Source organism: Diabrotica virgifera, chromosome 1 (assembly GCF_917563875.1).
Source record: "Diabrotica virgifera virgifera chromosome 1, PGI_DIABVI_V3a".
NCBI classification, from domain to species: Eukaryota; Metazoa; Arthropoda; class Insecta; order Coleoptera; family Chrysomelidae; genus Diabrotica; species Diabrotica virgifera.
The window spans coordinates 2,773,765-2,793,183 of record NC_065443.1 but is presented as its reverse complement, the minus strand read 5'-3'; the positions used below and the strand labels follow the sequence as shown (position 1 = coordinate 2,793,183).

Genomic DNA, 19,419 nt, shown 5'->3' with positions numbered 1-19,419 from the left:
AATAATCGCATTTCTAAATCTACGAGGTCGATAATTTCATTATTTTCTATACTTCGAAAATATGTTGTTAAACGTGTAAGAGCACCTTTAGTGGCCATTCTCTTTGTTTTGTTTTGGTCTGACATTTTTGACAATATGACCAAAATGTATGAAGATGCAAAATAATAAAATAATTATGTATGTGCGTTAATTAAATTATGTAATTTTAGTAATCTAATGTGTGTGACGTATATTATTATACAGATATAAACAATCAAAATGTGTTTGATGTTTCAAGAAATAAATATTTGATCTTCGATGAATGTAATTAAATTGCCCAGAAAACGGCAATAAATGTTTTGTGATTCAAATATTATTATGTACGTAAGAATTATTATTAACGTTTAGTTACGATCTGTCATAATAAAATAAAAAATCAGTTAGCACATTCACAATGAATACGAGAGTAGGTAAAACGTCAAATAATATGTCACTATTCGAAATAAATATATTAATTTAGATTGAAACTCATGTACTTAAAATATTTATCAAATAGAGACTGAAAAAATGTGAAATTATAAAAAGGATTCAGTATTCAGTGTTGTAAATGTAGCTTCCTGGGGTTGATACAGCGGGTCAAGTACGACGTCGGTTCGTAGAATGTAAAGCTGCTATTTTCTTTTTAGTTCTGCTGGCACTGTAGATTCGCAGTTCGAAGGACCAATAGTTGTGTATGTGGTGAAGAATTTTCAGAATTTCACGTAAATTTTAATACAACAGATCTAAAACAAATTACAATAACTTGAATGTAAGGAGTAAAAATGTTCGTTCATCGAAGCGTTGGTTTTGTGTGTATTCTCGTCGTTATGTACTTTTTCGTCACCCAGTAACCCTGGCAAATGAACTTGGGTCACTTCGTTCGACAATCTTCGGTAATACGCACTTGTACAATAATTGGCAGAGTCTAATAAATTTCAAAGTCAATGTACTTAACAGTACCTATATGACCAAAGTAGCTCATTTTTCTTTCCTTTGTAGTGTTGAGTTTATAATTTCTTTTATCTTTCTTAATGTTGTCGCCTTTGTTACGTGTCTTGACCATGCTACTGTACGGTACATTCCATGTCAAATCACTCAGGCAAAAAATTTTGGATCTCCGATTTGTCTGAAAATTGGTATATAGCTTCTGCGGGACGTAAAAATAAGATATTTAAGGTCAAAAAATCTTCTTCTTTTTTTTCTCAAAATGTGATTTTATGAGATTTTACAGTGATTTGGTGTTTATTTAAACAAATTTGCATTTTCTGTCGTAAAGTATCAATGAAAACATAATATTTTAATAGAAAGGATTCAAAAATGTCATTATATGGCATTATAACAAGTTATTTTGAATCAAAACAAGTTTTTGATCAAATTTTATAGTGTATAAAACGTTAAAATACCGTCTTTTACATTTTCCTCCATTCCCAAAATACATCATCATCGATTTGGCTGAAAATTTGCCCACAGATATCCAAAAGATAGAACTTTAAGTGGTTAGAAGGATTTGAATTATATTACAATACCAAAAAAGTTGCATGCAGTAATATCAGACTCAAAAGTATATATTAGTCCAGTCGGGATAGCATTTGACCTTGAATGCCGAGCTGCCCAAAATTTTATTTTTCTGATCTTTAAGGGAGTCAATAGTAGCCTAAATTTAAAATCACGAATAAATTCCTCCGTTACGTTAGCCGCCATCTTGATTTTAAAGGAGAACCTGTTTGGCTCAATATCTCCGCCATTTTTAACTTTTCGACAAAAATGGTAGGAACTGAAATTGTTCCAAATGAATCGTATTTACAATTATTACAATTTCTTTTTAACAATTTTTGTCGTGAGGTCGATATTTTCGAGTTAATTTTACTTACAGTAGACGCCTATATTTTTGACTATAATATTGCATGTAACTTTTTTGGTATTGTAATATAATTCAAATCCTTCTCACCACTTAAAGTCCTATGTTTTGTCTATCTGTGAGCAAATTTCAGCCAAATCGATTATGATGTATTTTGGGAATGGAGAAAAATGTAAAAAACGGTATTTTAACGTTTTCTACACTATAAAATTTGATCAAAAGCTTGTTTTGAATCAAAGTAACTTGTTATAATGCCATATAATGACATTTTTGAGTCCTTTCTATTAAAATATTATGTTTTTCATTGATACTTTACGATAGAAAATGCAAATTTGTATAAATAAACACCAAATCACTGTAAAATCGCATAAAATAACATTTTGAGAAAAAAAGAAGAAGATTTTTTGACCTTAAATATCTTATTTGTACGTCCCGCAGAAGCTATATACCAATTTTCAGACAAATCGGAGGTCCAAAATTTTTTTTGCTCCAAAATTGAGTGATTTGAAATGGAATGACCCGTACACATTCTCCGATAAATTCACATCTCAAATCTGGCAAGTCTTTTCATTTGCGTCCATAAATTGTCCACGCTTCAACTTCTTATAAAACGGTAGAGAATACGTAGCATCTCAATACACTAATAGTTCTAACTTTTATTCCCAGTTTTTCATTGCATAATACTGTTTTCAACTTATTAAAAGCGCTTATGGTCATCTCAGTGCGTACTTTTATTACAAGCCTGCTTGAAACTACTTCCTCTAAAGTTTTTCTTCCTGAGAGCTGTACTTCCTTTGAAGTTTTTCCTTTAACGTAGATTGTTCGGTTTTCAATCTTGGTTTACATCGATTTTTGTTTTTTTTTGTGTTCACAGTCACTCTGAATTTTTTGTTCTAAAATGCCTGGAAGAAATAATACTAGTCCAAGGCCTGTGAGTTCGGATACAAAGTTCATAAATTCTTCTACTTTTCTAGGACAAAGATGGAAGGACATGCGTCCAGTTCTTAGCCCATCGTTCACAAGCAGCAAAATGAAAATTATGTTTTCGCTGATGTCCCAATGTGGCGACAATTTGGTCAAATTCTTTATGGAAAATGACAAGAATACTATAGAAATTGAAATGAAAGACATATTTACTCGTTTCACTAATGACGTCATCGCCACCACAGCTTTTGGAGTAGAGGTCGATTCTTTGAGGAAACCAGAAAACGAATTCTATCTTATGGGAAAGGAAACAACCGATTTATCTGGTTTCTGGAAAAGTATGAAGTTTTTTGGATATTCGATTATGCCAAAAGTATTTGAGGTACGTTTTACTTCCTAATTACTCGCGATTATTCTTCTCTATCTACCCAGTTTAATAGGTCTACCCAGTTTTATTCAGGGTGGGTAGTGGGTAGGAACTCCTTGGATAGTCCTATCAGGGAAACTGAATCATTCCCTGCCCCCCACAGATTCCGGGTGTTTCTTGGCCCGGGAAACTAGTACCTGCTTAGGGTCCCTTGTCCAGGGTTACGGATGAAGACCACAACGGCAGCCACGGAGGAGAGGGAAGCCTTCGGTACGGCGAGGATGGCGGAAGTGGCGACCCCGGATTTTAGGGTTAGTATAAAATTTAACACATGGAAATGGGAAGCAGCATTTTCATTACTATGTTAAGGTGGAGAAAAAGTTTCGGAACAGTTTAATACGGACACTTTTAGGCGACCATTACTATATTAGATTGATACGGCTAAAACACTGCGATGGGGAAGGCAACGGGAAACCACCCCATTATAATCCCTGGTAAAGTTACCATGAAATCAATTAGTGAAACGAATAACATTACTGATCACGGGCTGCGGAACTCAAGATCCGGCAGGGGAAGGAATACAAAATTAAACCACAGGGCTTCCCAGGTCGCTAGCCAGCAAAATCCCTGTGAGCAAAACATCACCAGACATAAGATGAAAATGAAGAATCCGTATAAAATAGCTACATGGAATATAACAACTTTATATGAAGCCGGTAAGCTGAGAAATCTACTCTCTGAAATGGACAGACTAAACATTACTATCATGGGGGTGAGTGAAACAAGATGGCCAAATACAGGGAATTTCATAGCACACGGATACGCCGTTTATTTTTCTGGAAATCAAAACCATATGCATCGAAACGGAGTAGCAATAATTATGAAACAGCATATTAATAAATATGTGACTAACTTCATCCCAATGTCAGAGTAATTTTAATACAGCTGAATGCTAAACCTGTAAATATAAAATATACTTCGGCCATATAATTAGAGGACCTAAATACCATCTACTTCGCCTTATAATACAAGGAAAAGTGGAGGGAAAGAGATGGATTGGTCGAAAGAAACTTTCATGGCTGCGTAATATTAGACAATGGTGTGGCTGCACAGTAGAAGAATTATTTCGCGCAGCAGCCGATGGAGAGAGATTTCAAGAAATTGTAAACATCATGACGGCCAACGTCTGAATACAGACACGGCACCTAAAGAAGAAGTTTAATATCAGCTGTCAGAGGAATTTGAAATCAGACGTGGGATGAGACAGGAATGCGTGTTGTCGGCAATTCTTTTTAATGACTGCTCGGAAGGGATCTTGAAAAAAGCTCTTGAGGGTGAAACAGCTGGAATAAAGGTAAATGGAGTTCCCATTAACAACATTAGATATGCGGATAGCACTGTCATCTTAGCCGAAAATATTGGGATCTTCAGAGGCTGGTGACCAGAATAGCGGAGTTTGGACGAAAATACGGTATAACAATGAACGTCAATAAGACAAAGTTTATTAGTTCAGGAACCAAAGCTTTTCACCACGCAATTTTTACAGAATGGATCAATTTGCTTGAAAATTTGAGAATAAGTAGTGGATAGTCCATGGAACAAAATCTATATGATGTCGACAGGCGCTTTTACCATGAGGGTGGCTGCCACCCCATGTCGGGGGTGGAAATTTTTTATTATATTTTGACCGCAAAAGTTAATAAAAACATTCATTCTAAGCAAATAATGTTCTATACATTTTTTTGATAAAATGAATAGTTTTTGATTTATTCGCTATCGAAAGTGTTAGTTTTATATCTAAAAAATCAATGTTTTTCGATGGTATAATCATTTACGATTCACTCAATTTTTGCCGTAGAACAAATTTTATCAAACAAAGTTCTTGGGAATTAAATTACCTACAATTTCATATTTAAACATTTTTTCGTATCTCTTTCGTATAATCTTTCTATTCTGAAGTTAATGACATTTTTTACCAAATTGCAAACATTCGTTATTCGTTCAAACTTCAGCTTTTTAAAAACTAATCATTCTAAGTCAGTCAATCTTCTAGAATCTATTAATAATACATAAATAAAGAAGAATAAATAAGGCCAATGACTAAAAACATCGCTAACTTACGTTATTATGCTTCCAATTGGATTTCTCTTTTTTTTCCAAAAAAAAAATATTGATTTTTTAACCGTATTTTTTTATTTTTTATATCAGAAAGTTCGTTAAAAAAAATTTTGTAGGTTCTTACAAGATCTATAAGGCTATTAATATTAAATTCTTTTAAAATCCTGTCACAAAAAGAGGTGGCATTGAAAGGGTTGGTAAAGGTGGTTTTTGCATGATATTACAAGTTTTAATTGTTAATAGCTCACTCAATTTTAGCCGTAAAAAAATTTTTTGCAAACCATTTTCTTGGGAATTGAATAAGCTACAATTTCGTATTTAAATATTTTTTCGTATCTCTGATGCTAATCTTTCTATTCTCAAGAAAAGGGCATTTTTTACCAAAATACAAAAACTCGTTATTCGCTTTTAACTCCATTTTCTTAAAAACTAATCATTCTAAGCCGATGAAACTTCTAGAACTTATTAACAATACATAAATCAAGAAAACCAAATCAGGTCAATAACAAATTTTAATTAGGGTGGTGATTAGGGGATTGATTACGATCACTTTTTTGCTTAAAGAAAATAGGGACTGACATTCTTTTCATTATGTCACTTAATTTTTTAGGTAGACATTTTTTATAATTTCTGGAGATACATATTTTTAAATGCTTTAATTTAGTTTCAACAAGTTATTCTCGAAAAATGCATAGTTTTCCGTCCTTTGACTTTGAAACTACAATATTTAGCATTTGACGAAGAAGAGAACATATAATAATGTATAGCTCGATTACGATTGGTCTTAAAGAAAATAAAAAAAAAACGGTTTTGTTTATTTTTTCAAAAGGTACATTTTTGTTAAGTAAAGTTGTTTTGATAAGACGAAACTTTTTGAGTTATTAGCAGAAAACTGATTAAAAACGTTGATTTTTTCGATATAAAACTAATAATTTCGATAGCGAATAAATCGAAAACTATTAATTTTATCAAAAAAATGTATGGAACTTTTTTGCTTATAATGAATGTTTTTACCAACTCTTGCGGTCAAAATATAATAAAAATTTCCACCCCCGAGATGGGGTAGCAACCAACCCCATGGTAAAAGCGCTTTTCGGCATCATATAGATTTTGATCGTTGGACTATCCACTACTTAAATTTTCAAGCAAATCGATTCATTCTGTAAAATTTGCGAGGTTTTGTCCTATTTTAAGCTTCATTACTTGGACTATATGAGAATATCGAAAACTCCTTCGAATCCCTTCATAAACGGATCCAAACTCCACAGGTGATTATTTCCAGGAAATCAAAATCAGAATAGAAAAGGCTAGAACAAATTTTAACAAAATTTGAAGAGTACTCTGCACAAGAGATTTGAAGTTGGAGCTAAGAGTTAGGTTGGCTAGGTGCTACGTTTTCTCGACTTTGTTTTATGAAATCGAAGCTTGGACCTTGCTGAATTCTGAAAATATCATGGACAGAACACGTCACAAACAAAGAGGTTCTGAGAAAGATGAATAAAGAAATGGAAATCTTAAATGCCATCAAAAGAAGAAAATTAGAATATCTCGGACATATTACACGTGGAGAGAGATAGATCTTGCTCCAATTGATTATGCAGGGAAGTATTCAAGGAAAGAGAAGAACAGGGAGACGCAGAATATCGTGGCTGCGCAACATTACATGAGAGAATGGTACGGATGTACATCAAATGAACTTTTCAGAGCAGCCGTCTCTAAAATCCAAATAGCTATGATGAATGCCGACCTCCGTCGCGGAGATGGCACTTGAAGGAGAAGACTCTAGTAGACCATTACCTCTCTCTGAATAGATCAAAGAGAGAGAAACGTACGTAAGATGATGATGGTAATATCTGAAACGGAATAAAATATAAACTGTCTTTCTTTTTTTCATTTTCATTTTCTTTTTGTGTTTTAGTTATTCAAACTGAAAATATTTGATAACCACGTTCGAAAGTTTTTTACTGAATTAGTTTGTGACACGATAAAAGTCAGAGAAGAGAAAGGAATTCTTCGTCCTGATTTGATTCATCTACTCATGGAGGCAAGAAAAGGAATCCACCAAAACGAAGAAAAGGTTATGGATGCTGGATTTGCTGTAGTACAAGAATCGAATTTGGGTAAGTATTTAAATATTGATTAAAAAGTATAAAGAACAATTTGTATTTGAAAGTATTTTTCTTCTTCAAGAGCTATCTCCGTGACGGAGGTCGGCAATCATCATAGCTTTAGAGTCGGCTGCTCTGAAAAGTTCATTTGATATAAATACGTATGGTTGGTCAGGTTGCTTCCTATGCTTCATTTTCCTTGCATGATCACTTGGAGCAAGGTGTATCTCTCTCCATGTGTAATACAGGGTGTCCCGAAAAGATTGGTCATAAATTATACCACACATTTTGGAGTAAAAAATAGTTCGGTTGAACCTGACACCTTAGTACAAATGTGCCCATAAAAAAGTTACAGCCCTTTGAAGTTACAAAATGAAAATCGATTTTTTTCAATATATCGAAAACTATTAGAGATTTTCTATTGAAAATGGACATGTATCATTCTTACAGGAACATCTTAAAACAAAATTATAGTAAAATTTGTCTACCCCATAAAATTTTATGGGGGTTTTCTTCTCTTAAACCCCCCCAAACTTTTGTGTACCTTCTAATTAATTCATTGTTGTGGCACCATTAGTTAGACACAACGTTTCTAAAACTTTTTTCCTCCTAGTATTTTTTCGATAAGCCAGTTTTTATCGAGATGCGGCTTCTTTTTTAATATATTTACATAAAAATTTTATGGGGGTTTTGTTCCTTTAAACCCCCCAAATGTTTGTGTACATTACAACTAAACTATTATAGTGGTACCATTAGTTAAACACAGTGTTTTTAAAACTTTTTTGCCTCTTAGTCTTTTTTTGATAAGTCACCTTTAATCGAGATGTGGCTTCTTTTTCAAAATATACCTAAAAATGTAAGTTATAAATAAATTTTCAGATTATTAACAGGTGTCTATAATCATACTTAACCATATACAAATATGTGGTGGATTCGAAAAATATTCAAAATATCTCGATAAACACTGGCTTATCAAAAATGTACTAAGAGGCAAATAATTTTTAAAAACATTGTGTTTAACTAATGGTGCCACAATAATAATTTAACTGGAACGTACACAAAAGTTTGGGTGGTTTAAGGGAACAAAACCCCCATAAAATTTTTATGGGGTGCACAAATTTCACTTTAATTTTTTTAAGATGTTGCTGGCATAAAAATTTCACATGTCCATTTTCAATAAAAAAGCTCTAAGAGTTTTCGATATATGAAAAAAAAATCGATTTTCATTTTGTAACTTCAAAGGGCTGTAACTTTTTTCGTGTGCACTATTGTATATAGGTAAGTGAGGTTCAATCAACCTATTTTTGACCTGAGAATCTGTGGTATAATTTATGACCAATCTTTTCGGGACCAATGTGTGATATTCCAATATTCTTGTTTTAGAAACCTTCGAGTAAAACATTCAATACAGTGGTACTTGAGATTGACGACAAATAATTTTCGTTCTTTTGTCGATTTTACGATTTTTACAGCTAACAAATATATTCCTCTCACCTTTTCATTATCACACTGCGATAATGACATCCATACCATCATGATATTTCGTTGTGAAATGATACTGGCAGCCCGAATTTTAGTTTGTTCAGAGATAATCATATATGAACTCTCTGATGATAACTTGTTAAGGTTTGAAACCGGTTATGGTGCTTTTGATGCTCTCTGAACGAACTGAAATATAAGACGGCTCTTGTTTTGTTTTACAACGAAATGACTCTTTATTTATATTAGTTTTACCCCTATCTATATTCGGATATATTGTCCCGAGTATGCAGGACCATTTTTCGTTGGAATTTTATCGCGCTGGACAAGCGAGAAGTGAGATGCAACTTTTAAATCTCCCTCAGTCTTTTTTACTCCAGCAATTCGTTGGTTTGTAAACTTTAGAAACCACTAAGATGTTACCAGAAAATTGGTGACAATAAAGTTTTGTTTTTAATATTATTTTAATTTTATTAAAGAAAAAAAATTTTGCTTGTAAAAATGTTTTATTTTAAAAATGATTTGAGAAATTAAATTATTGTATAAATTTTTATTTTTAGCAAAAGCAGTTCCGACTAACATGACCGACTTGGATATTACCGCTCAAGCACTGATTTTCTTCTTTGCTGGCTTTGATACGGTTTCGACAGCTATGTGCTTTATGGCCTATGAGTTAGCTTGTAATCCTGACATACAAGAAAAAGCACGGGTAGAGATACGTAAAACCCTTGAAGAGTCTGGTGGAAAACTAACATATGACGCTGTGTTGAAAATGAAGTATCTGGATATGGTATTATCAGGTAATACTTCTATACTTCTCATAGAAAATGTTTGTTTTGTTTAGAGTAATTGGAGTTGTTCAGCAGAGCTTGCCATAATCACGGTGTCATCTGCATATCTTATGTTGTTAATATATCCTCCATTAATTGAAGACACAAGTGCGTGAAGGGTCTATGTGACAATTTTTTCAAAATATGTTTTTTATGTTAAAAGTACGTTTTTAGAACCTAAAAATCTTTCAAACAAGTCAAACATGTTTTAACATTAATATTTTCTAAGTTACTAGAGCGTAAAGGATCTATGTACACAATATGTTACTTATATCCCTTATCCACTGAGATTTCTATGGATTTGTTGTACATGGATCCTTTATGCCTGAATACACTGATTTTCTCCTTCCGTAATATATCACTTAGATCCTAAAAGTAGGGTTATGTACCTAGTTATTATTTACATCTAGACGGTATGCAGTGTTCATGTTTCTCTTGATAATTTTATTGAAAAAATGTCGTGTTCCCCAAGAAGTGATTGATGTAATCAAACAGCACATTTTATCTTTTCCTGCTGGCATGTCTCACTATTCCAGAAACAAAAATGCCAACAAAATGTATTTATCTCCCTTACTAAATATGTCAAAAATGCATGAACTATATGAACAATATATCAAAGAAAATGAACTGGATAAAAGGTTTGCAGTAACAAAGAGTTTCTACTGTAACATTTTCGTTACAGAATTTAATCTGTCATTTGGACAGCCCAAGAGTGACACTTGTTCTACCTGTGATGCAGGTTTGGGAAATGATGAGCATAAAGAAAATTTCCATTTTGCTTTTGACCAACAGAAAGCAGACAGGCAATATGCGCGTGACAATAAAAACATGTTATTGACCTGCAACAGACTATGCCACTACCAAGACTTACAACTTCAAAAGCTTTTTATCTAAGGCAGATGTGGTTCTACAATCATGGAATTCACAGCATAACAGACGAAGGTGATAATGCCTACTTTTTTAATTGGACTGAAAATGTAGCCACAAAGGGTAGCTTAGAAGTAGATAGTTCTCTGCACACATTTGTACAACTTTTATCCAGTAGAAACAAGAAAATAGATCATCTTATCATGTGCTCTGATTCTTGTGCTAGTCAGAACAAAAACTTTAATCTGATATGTCTATATCAATACCTTATTTTAAAAAAATATGTTAAGGTTATAGACATTAAGTTTCCGGAAGTGGGGGACATTCCTTCCTAGATTCTGATAGAGATTTTGGAGTAATAGAGAAAAAGTTAAGAAAAATTGAGAATTTGTTCAGTCCAGATCAGTATAGAGACGTTATTCGGGAATCGAGTAAGAAAGGATCGATTATTATCAACATGGAAAACCACTTTAAAAATATTAAAGAAATTGAAATCAATTTAAATTTATTTAACAGAAAAAAAGATACTAACAAAGAAAAAATAAATATGAGGGATGAGGTAAAATGGATTCGTGTTGAAAAATATGGTGAATATATGTACAAAAAAACACTAGATCCATTCACACCTTTCCTAAAAGTAGATATCCGTAAGAATGCAAGAGTACTTACAGAACCCGAATTTAATTTACCAGTAATGGCTAACAAAACAAACATTTTGACCGAAGAAAAAATTAACAATTTAAAACAACAGTTAATTTTTATTGATGAGCCTTGATAGACATTTTTACACCAATATTTGTGAAAAGCAGCAAGATGCAGATATAGGTACAACACCAAGTACTAGGCGAAGAACATGTTAAGGTTTCTTTTTAGTGAAAGTGTAGTTTTTTTTTTAATTTGATTTACTATCTTTGTACAAATTAAACCAACAATTAGTTAGTGTATATGTTATTAATAAACAAGAACAGTATATTGTGTTATTTTTGTTATTACATATATCCTTTATGCATTTAAACAACAATTTGGTACTTCTGCTACTTACTCAGTGGATCAAGGATATAAGTACGTTTAAAATCTAATATCTTTTTCTAATAATAAATGTTTTTTTTAAATTATTGTTACTAAATACATTAGCTTTAGGACTACTTATCCTATAAATTTAGTCAATTTAGCTCTTATTCGCGGTGTGCAAGTACTTGGAAAGGGAAACGAGAAACGACCGTGCGCGAGTCGCGGAGAAATATTGCAACTATCTTAAATAATTCATATTGTCAATTGAAATTGTCAAATTGACGTATATTTCATACCTTCAGTCATTGACGCAGAAAAATTATATATTGCTCCACAATATTGATATGATATGCAATTATTATATAAAGGTAAATTTAATTAATTGTATTTTGCTTGCAGTACTGCATTTTAATAACTGATTTTATTTACTACATACAATTGTTTACGTTTGCTAAACATAACCTGCATCTTATTTTTTCTTCTTATTATTTTTTTGGACTATGGTCTTGACAATTATCCAGCAACCAGGACTAATATAATTGGCCAATATAATTAAAAGTGCGAATAAAAGTACAGAGCGTAGAAATAGAGGTCGCTTTGCCGAACTTGCACGGTCCCAATAGTAAAAAAGTTCTAGTATAAAAACTTTCACTTCATTTTTCTCAATAACTTGAAAATGTCACATAGATCCTTCATGCACTTGTGTCTTCAATTATTATTCCTTCATTTTGAGATAGTAGTGCTTCTTCAAAAATGGATTCACTATATACTTTAAATAGTAAGGGAGACATAATACATCCATGCCTAACTCCTCTCCTGATTTCAATTTCTGGAATGAGTTCGTTATATATTACTGTTTGTGCTCTTTGTTTCCAGTAAAGGTTTTTTATTATTCATAAGTCCCTTTTGTCTATGCTTTTGTCTTTAGAATTTGGACTAATTTTTCATGTCTTACTTTGTCAAATACTTTCTCAAAATCAGCGTAACAAACATTCACACCTACATTCAAATCCATGCATCTTTGAGCTAGCACATTAAAAGCAAATAACGCCTCTCTGGTTCCTAGTCCGTTTCTGAACCCAAACTGACTAATCCAAACTGACTATCATCTATTCCTTCTTCCAGTTATTTATTTATACGATCATGTATTATTTTCAAAAACAATTTGAGAATGTGACTTATTAACGATATTGTTCTGTACTCACTGCAATCTTTGGCGTTTGTATTTTCAGGGATAGCACAGAAGGTGGAGAGTAACCACTATTTGGGTGTGTGTGTCCTGTTTTGTACACTGTATTAAATAATAAATCTACTATAATGTCCTAAGGTTTCATCATTTGTGCATTTTAAGACTTCTACTGGGATTTGGTCTGGACCTACAGCTTTACCATTTTCAATGTTTTTAATGCCATCTTAATTTTCTCTTTTAATATCTTTAAAACCATATCCTCTACTACTTTTATGTCCATCTGCCCTATTCTGTTGTCTTTGAACAGTTCATTTATGTATTCTGTCCGTCTCTTTTTTTCTTCTCGTTTATATCTAATTTTATAGGTACGTTCAAAAAATCCATTTTGCGGTGGACATCAGAATTCGTCATTGGATTATGTGAAACGTAAAATTTAAAAATGTTTTATTAGCGTATAAGTTTCTCGAGGTAATACTATCGAGTATTATTAGTTTAAATGATTTTTGAGTTTTTGGTATCACTCAGAAGTAAAATAATGAAATTTTTGGTAAAAAAGGATGAAATTCAACATATTGATTATTGCTAAACAAAAATATCTCGACAGTGTTTCCTCACGAAATATCTAGAAAATCTATGCAAAATTCCAGGTGGATTGGTCAAGTAGTTTTTTAGCTACCATGTCCGACGCCTTCGAAAAAAGCATTTTTGAGAAAAATGTCTTTAAAGTTTTGGTAAGTTTTATTTCCAATTTCTTTTTTGTCACACCCCGGAATATGTTTTTGAATCGGGGAGTAATAACAAAAGAGAATAGGAACAGCTGTTGAACGTTTCTCACAAGAGCGCCGGCGCGAAGATGCTTCAAAGCTAGTTGAAGGTAGGGATATTCATCATGCTGTATTTCCAGTAATTTTTCGTCATTTCATCTAAAATTTTCAGAGAGTATTCTTCTTCTTCTTGTTTAAGTGCCATCTCCGCGGCGAAGGTTGGCAATCATCATGGCTATTCTGACCTTCTAGGCAGCTGCTCTGAACAGTTGTCTTGAGCTGCAACCAAACCATTCTCTCAGGTTCTCCAACAAGGAAACGCGTCGACTTCCTACGTTTTTCCTACCCTCTATTTTTCCTTGAATTATGAGTCTCAAGATGTTATATCTTTCACCTCTTATCACATGTCTGAAATATTGCAATTTCCTTTCTTTTATTGTTTTTTCAATTTCCCTCTCTCTGCCAATTCTCCTTAACACTTATCCTAACTTTGCTTGCTCCTATTCTGAATAGTCCGGTTGTCGATGTATTAAATCACTTTCTCAGGTTTTAAAGCCAAGATATTCTTCTATCCTGGTCCACTCTTTCCAAATACCTTGCCCTGAAGAATGAATTGCAACAAGTCATGTCTCTTTTCATTCCTTAATAACATGACCAAGATATTCTAGTTTGTGCTCTTTGATGGTGTTAATAATCTCGAGTAGTACAAGAGTAGGTATTCTTGAAAGGATATAATTTCAACTAAAATAATAAAAAAATCGAAAATTTCATAATTTTTTAACCATACCCCCTCTTAAACAAGTCGTTTACTAAATATTGTTGATAGTTACTACATTATAAACCATTAACTAAGTCATTGTATTAATTGTTTCAGAAACATTGAGGAAATGGCCATCAGCTGCATCTATCGATAGAATGTGCACCAAACCATACGTACTCGAACCAGAAAGACCCGATGAAAAGCCCATCCACTTTGACAAAGGCATGGTGGTCTGGTTCCCTATTTACGCCATCCATCGTGATCCTAAATACTGGCCAGATCCAGAACGGTTTGACCCTGAAAGATTCAGCGACGAAAATAAAGGAAAGATTAATACTTACGCTTACCTTCCATTCGGAACAGGCCCTAGGAATTGCATCGGTTCCAGATTTGCTTTATTAGAAATCAAAATACTGATTTCCCATTTGTTATCCAATTTTGAGATTGTACCTGGACCCAAGACGGATATTCCTTTAAAAATTTCGAAGAAACAATTCAGTTTGACTGCAGAAAATGGCTTTTGGGTCAACTTAAAGAAGCTGAAGAACTAGACTTTTGTAAATAGGAAAAAATACATTAAAATATGTTTCATTTTTGATTTTTATAAGCATTTCTAGTTATTTAATTTAACATACATACCTACATACATACATAATCAAAAACCTCTTATATCCGTAGGTGTCGGCGTGTACAAGCTCTCTTAAAATTTTTCTACAAAGGGCCTAGTCGGGTAAGATGATGAAAACTGCCCCCAACTCGATTCGAATTCCACCTAAGTCACCGTTTAGCATATATAGTGAAACTCACTTTCTGAAATTTTTAGCCCCCTAAGTGGTCATGTGACCCACCCTAGAGCCTTAGGGTTTTTATGTTTTTATTTTTTATCTCAGCCGCATCGAGGATTAGCGAAAAACTTTAAATAAAAAAGAATGTGTGTACTTTGTACGCACGTAAGAAGTTATACGTCTATTATATGATTTCAACGAAATCAATATACTTTAAACAGTTTCTCTACTACTTTCCAAAAATTTTTATTAAAACAATATCAAAAATTAAAAAATAAAAGAATAAAACACACACAAACATATTGAAAAATGCCACAAATGATTTCTGAACAATAATAATTGTTGCCAAAAATTTTAATTAAATACGTATTTTCTGAAAAAAATTATATAATAATATAATTACAGTCATAAAATCTATAAAAAAATAAAAAATTGATATAACTTGCATTGGGCTTGAACCTACTTCCCGTGTATCCCGCCGTACGAGAGTCGAAGCGATTTCAAACTGAGCCACCTTGGCGTATATGTCATGTGGGAATATACACAAACTGAACAACTTTTTGACATTTTGTTTATATGAATTTTTATTAGTTTGATTTTTGTCGAATTAAAATACAACAATATATAGAGTAAGAAAACGATACATTAGATGAAAATTTGTAGAAAGTTTGTTCGTAATCAGATTATGTAAATTAAAGCATTGCCCACTAGGGGTATAGCATAGCAAGTACTAGGTAAGTACATTATTTTTTTTACATTTTCCAAATAGGTATGAAGATAATTTTTTATTGGAATACAACTGAAACATCTAGAATTACGTACCTGTGGCTTTTCAAAACTATTTAAAAAGTCACTGTAATTATAAATTTGATTTTATTTCTGTTCTCACAACAATAAAAACTAATATATTATACAACATTTTTGTTTACCGATAACCTCCATATTGAACAATTATTGACAGATCATTTCAACACAAAATCAGAGCCCGTATAAAGACTAATACCAAACTGTCGGTGTGCGCATGCGCGCAGATCAATATAAATTCACCCTCAATCTCAATCGCGCCTAAAGAAGTATAACTTCAAAAAGCTGTAAGCTTTAAAAAGTTCTGTCCGAAATTTTTTTTTTATTTTTGGCGGTAAATTTAAATTTTAGAACGATTTTAAAATTTTAAATGAGTATAAAAAAATAACTAAGACATTCGTTTTCACGAAAAACATATATAACGTGTATTTTTGCATAATGTTTCACCCTGCATTTTTCAAATTTTTAAAATTGGTGAAACGCACCTTTAAAAATAAAAACCGCATTTTTTCGTTTTTTTTTTTTTCGTTTTTTGATACAATTTTATACATATTTTTCAAAAAAGGTAACACCGTCACTATAATAGGTAAAAAACTGAAAAATAATTGGGGTTTGCTTAATAAAAATTTTTTGTAATGCCATCCATTTTCAAGATACAGGGCGTTGAAGAAAACAAAATTTTACACATTTTTTACGATTTTGCCCAAATTACTGGCAACATTGTTATAAAATTTTCTCGAGTTTTAAGAGGTAGTTGTTGTGCATTTTTTGACATACAATTAAGAATTTTATATTTATCATTGGCGCGCATAGGGGTAATGGTGTGAACTTTTTAAAGAAAAACGATAGAATCGCCACTGACATATTTCAAATTAACAATCGTTTTTGAATTCCTCGTTCAATTTGTGACAAAAAATCTATCTTCCTATTTTTTCATACGACGCGCCATTTTTATTCAAAAAATAAAACATCTTAACCCTTACAAAGTATTCGAACTTCTAGTAGTTTCTACATCTACATAAACTCGTATTGCCCGGTTACAGATAAATGAGAAATTTAAAGAGATAAACCAATTGGTGTACAAGTGGTACCCAACAAAATATATTAAAAAATATATATATTAAAGATATATTTTGTTCGGTACCACTTGTACACCAATTGGTCTATCTCTTTAAGTTTCTCATTTATCTGTAACCGGACAATACATCCATTATAAAAACTGATTCGAATACTTTGGAAGCGTTAAGATATTTTATTTTTTGCAGCAAAACGGCGCCTCGTATGAAAAAATGAGAAGTTATCGCAAACTGAACGAGGAATTCAAAAATGATTGTTAATTTGAAATATGTCAGTGGCGTACTATCTTTTTTTCTTTGAAAAGTTCAGACCATTACCCCTACGCGTGCCAATGATGAATATCAAATCCTTAATTGTATGTCAAAACATGCACAATGACTACCTCTTAAAACCCGCCAAGTTTTATTACAATGTTGCCAGTAGTTTCGGCAAAATCATAAAAAATATGTAAAATTTTATTTTCTTCAACGCCCTGTATCTTGAAAATGGATGACGTTACAAAAAATTTTTATTAAGCAAACCCCAATTATTTTTCAGTTTTTTATCTATTCTAGTGAAGGTGTTACCTTTTTTGAAAAGTGTGTATAAAATTTTATCAAAAACGAAAAAAAAACCGAAAAAATTCAAGGTGAAACATTATGCAAAAATACACGTTATATATATTTTTTTCGTGAAAACGAATGTCTTAGTTATTTTTTTATACTCATTTAAAATTTTAAAATCGTTCTAAAATTTAAATTTTCCGCCAAAAATTAAAAAAAAATCGGACAGAACTTTTTAAAGTTTACAACTTTTTTATTTGAAGTTTTTCGCTAGTCCTCGATGCGGCTGAGATAAAAAATAAAAACATAAAAACCCTAATTAGGCTCTAGGTGGGTCTATAAAGGTAAAAATTTCAAAAAGTGAGTTTCACTATATATTCTAAACGGTGACCTATATGGAATTCGAATCGAGTTGGGGGGCAGTTTTCATCATCTTACCCGGCTAGGCCCTTTACGTCACTCTTTTCTGTCTCTAGCCAGTTCCTTCGCCTCACTCCATGTCTTCCCTCTTTCTTCGAGAATCTCGTTTATGCCATTGTTTCATGTTTTTCTTGGTCGTCCTCTACGGTTTTTCCCTATTTTTCTCGCTTCTCATATCTTCTTCACCTGTCTGGCTTCGTTCATTCTGATCATGTGTCCCCGCCATTTCAGTTTCTTTTCTTCTGCTTTATCTCCTAGCTCCTGTCTAATGTCTTCGTTTCTTCTTCTGTCTCTTCTTCTAACACCCAGCACTTTTAGTATTTCAGTAAGTATTTCATTTCACTTGCTTACAGTGGCTTTGTTTGTTTTTCGTCGAGTACCCAGTTTTCTGCCCCGTATACCATATATACCCCCGTATACCGTGACCATTTTTGTTTTTGTTGTTATTTCTTTTCTGTTCAAGAAGTTTTTGTATAATGCATGGTATATTCTAGTTGTCGGGTTTATTCTGGTACCAATCTCGTCTGTTTGTTATTATTCAAACATCCCTAAATAATTGAATACTTCTATCTGTTCGATTCTAATACCTTCAATGTTAATGTTTATTTTTGTATTGTTTTTTGTTACTACCATCACTTTAGTTTTCTCGGGGTTTACTCTCAAGTTGTATGATTATAATTGTTCTTTTCACATTGTCATGTTCTTTTGAAAGTCTTTTTCTGTTTTTGCTATAAGCACTATATCCTCTGCAAATACACATGCTTCTACTTTGACTACTTGCATGTTTTTGTATCCTGCAATATGTTATTTTGTTTTTGGACAGCAGGTTTTTATTACTTCGTTCATCACGCTTATAAACAATAATGGGCTCAATACACCACCATTTCTGCCTTCATCGTTATTTTTGAAGTTCTGTTTCTTGTTCTTACTTGGTTATTCTATATTATATATATTGAACCTTCTGACGTAAGTTAAACTTTTGAATTCTAAAATCAATTATTAATTAGAGACCTTTTTATTGTAGCATAGCTCTGAAGATGGCTTTATAAGCCGAAAGCGCTCAGCTAGGAATTATTTAATATACACACTTCAAAAGTACACTTCTCTCTATTTACCTGTATTCATAAGTGTGTACAAAACTATTTCAGTCTTTACATTTATATATATCATTTCCTGTTACTCCGTAAAGCAGCATATGGCATCCACGAAGCTTCTCCATTGGACTCTATCTCTGGCCATAGCTGCTACCTCTCCCCCGCTCTTTCTCATACCTTTGTAGTCAGCTTCAATTGTTCTTTTCCAGGTCGTTGCGGATCGTCCTTGCTTTCTTCGTCCTGCTACTGTCCATTTTAGAGCTTTCTTTGTTATGCGTCGTTCTATATTGGTATACCTATATACTATATTCCTAGTTATTTGGTTTAATTTATTCTCAATTTTTACAATTTTATTGTTATCTTGATTGGTTTTTAATTTTTTTTAAGAAATATATCCTTAAATG

General features: G+C 32.5%; 2 protein-coding genes across 2 annotated transcripts in view; one reads left to right on the top strand and one right to left on the bottom strand.

The window, feature by feature from the left end:
* LOC114328017 (uncharacterized) overlaps positions 1-19,419 on the top strand; it is a 77,646-nt gene that overhangs the window by 16,443 nt on the left and 41,784 nt on the right. The window contains 4 exon segments of the mRNA XM_050646000.1: positions 2,851-3,182; positions 7,204-7,405; positions 9,433-9,672; positions 14,408-14,850. Of these exon segments, the coding sequence (XP_050501957.1) occupies positions 2,851-3,182; positions 7,204-7,405; positions 9,433-9,672; positions 14,408-14,850 (1,217 nt within the window).
* Positions 1-19,419, bottom strand: part of LOC114328023 (stress-activated map kinase-interacting protein 1) — a 162,351-nt gene that overhangs the window by 118,059 nt on the left and 24,873 nt on the right. The gene's annotated exons all lie outside the window — the stretch shown is intronic.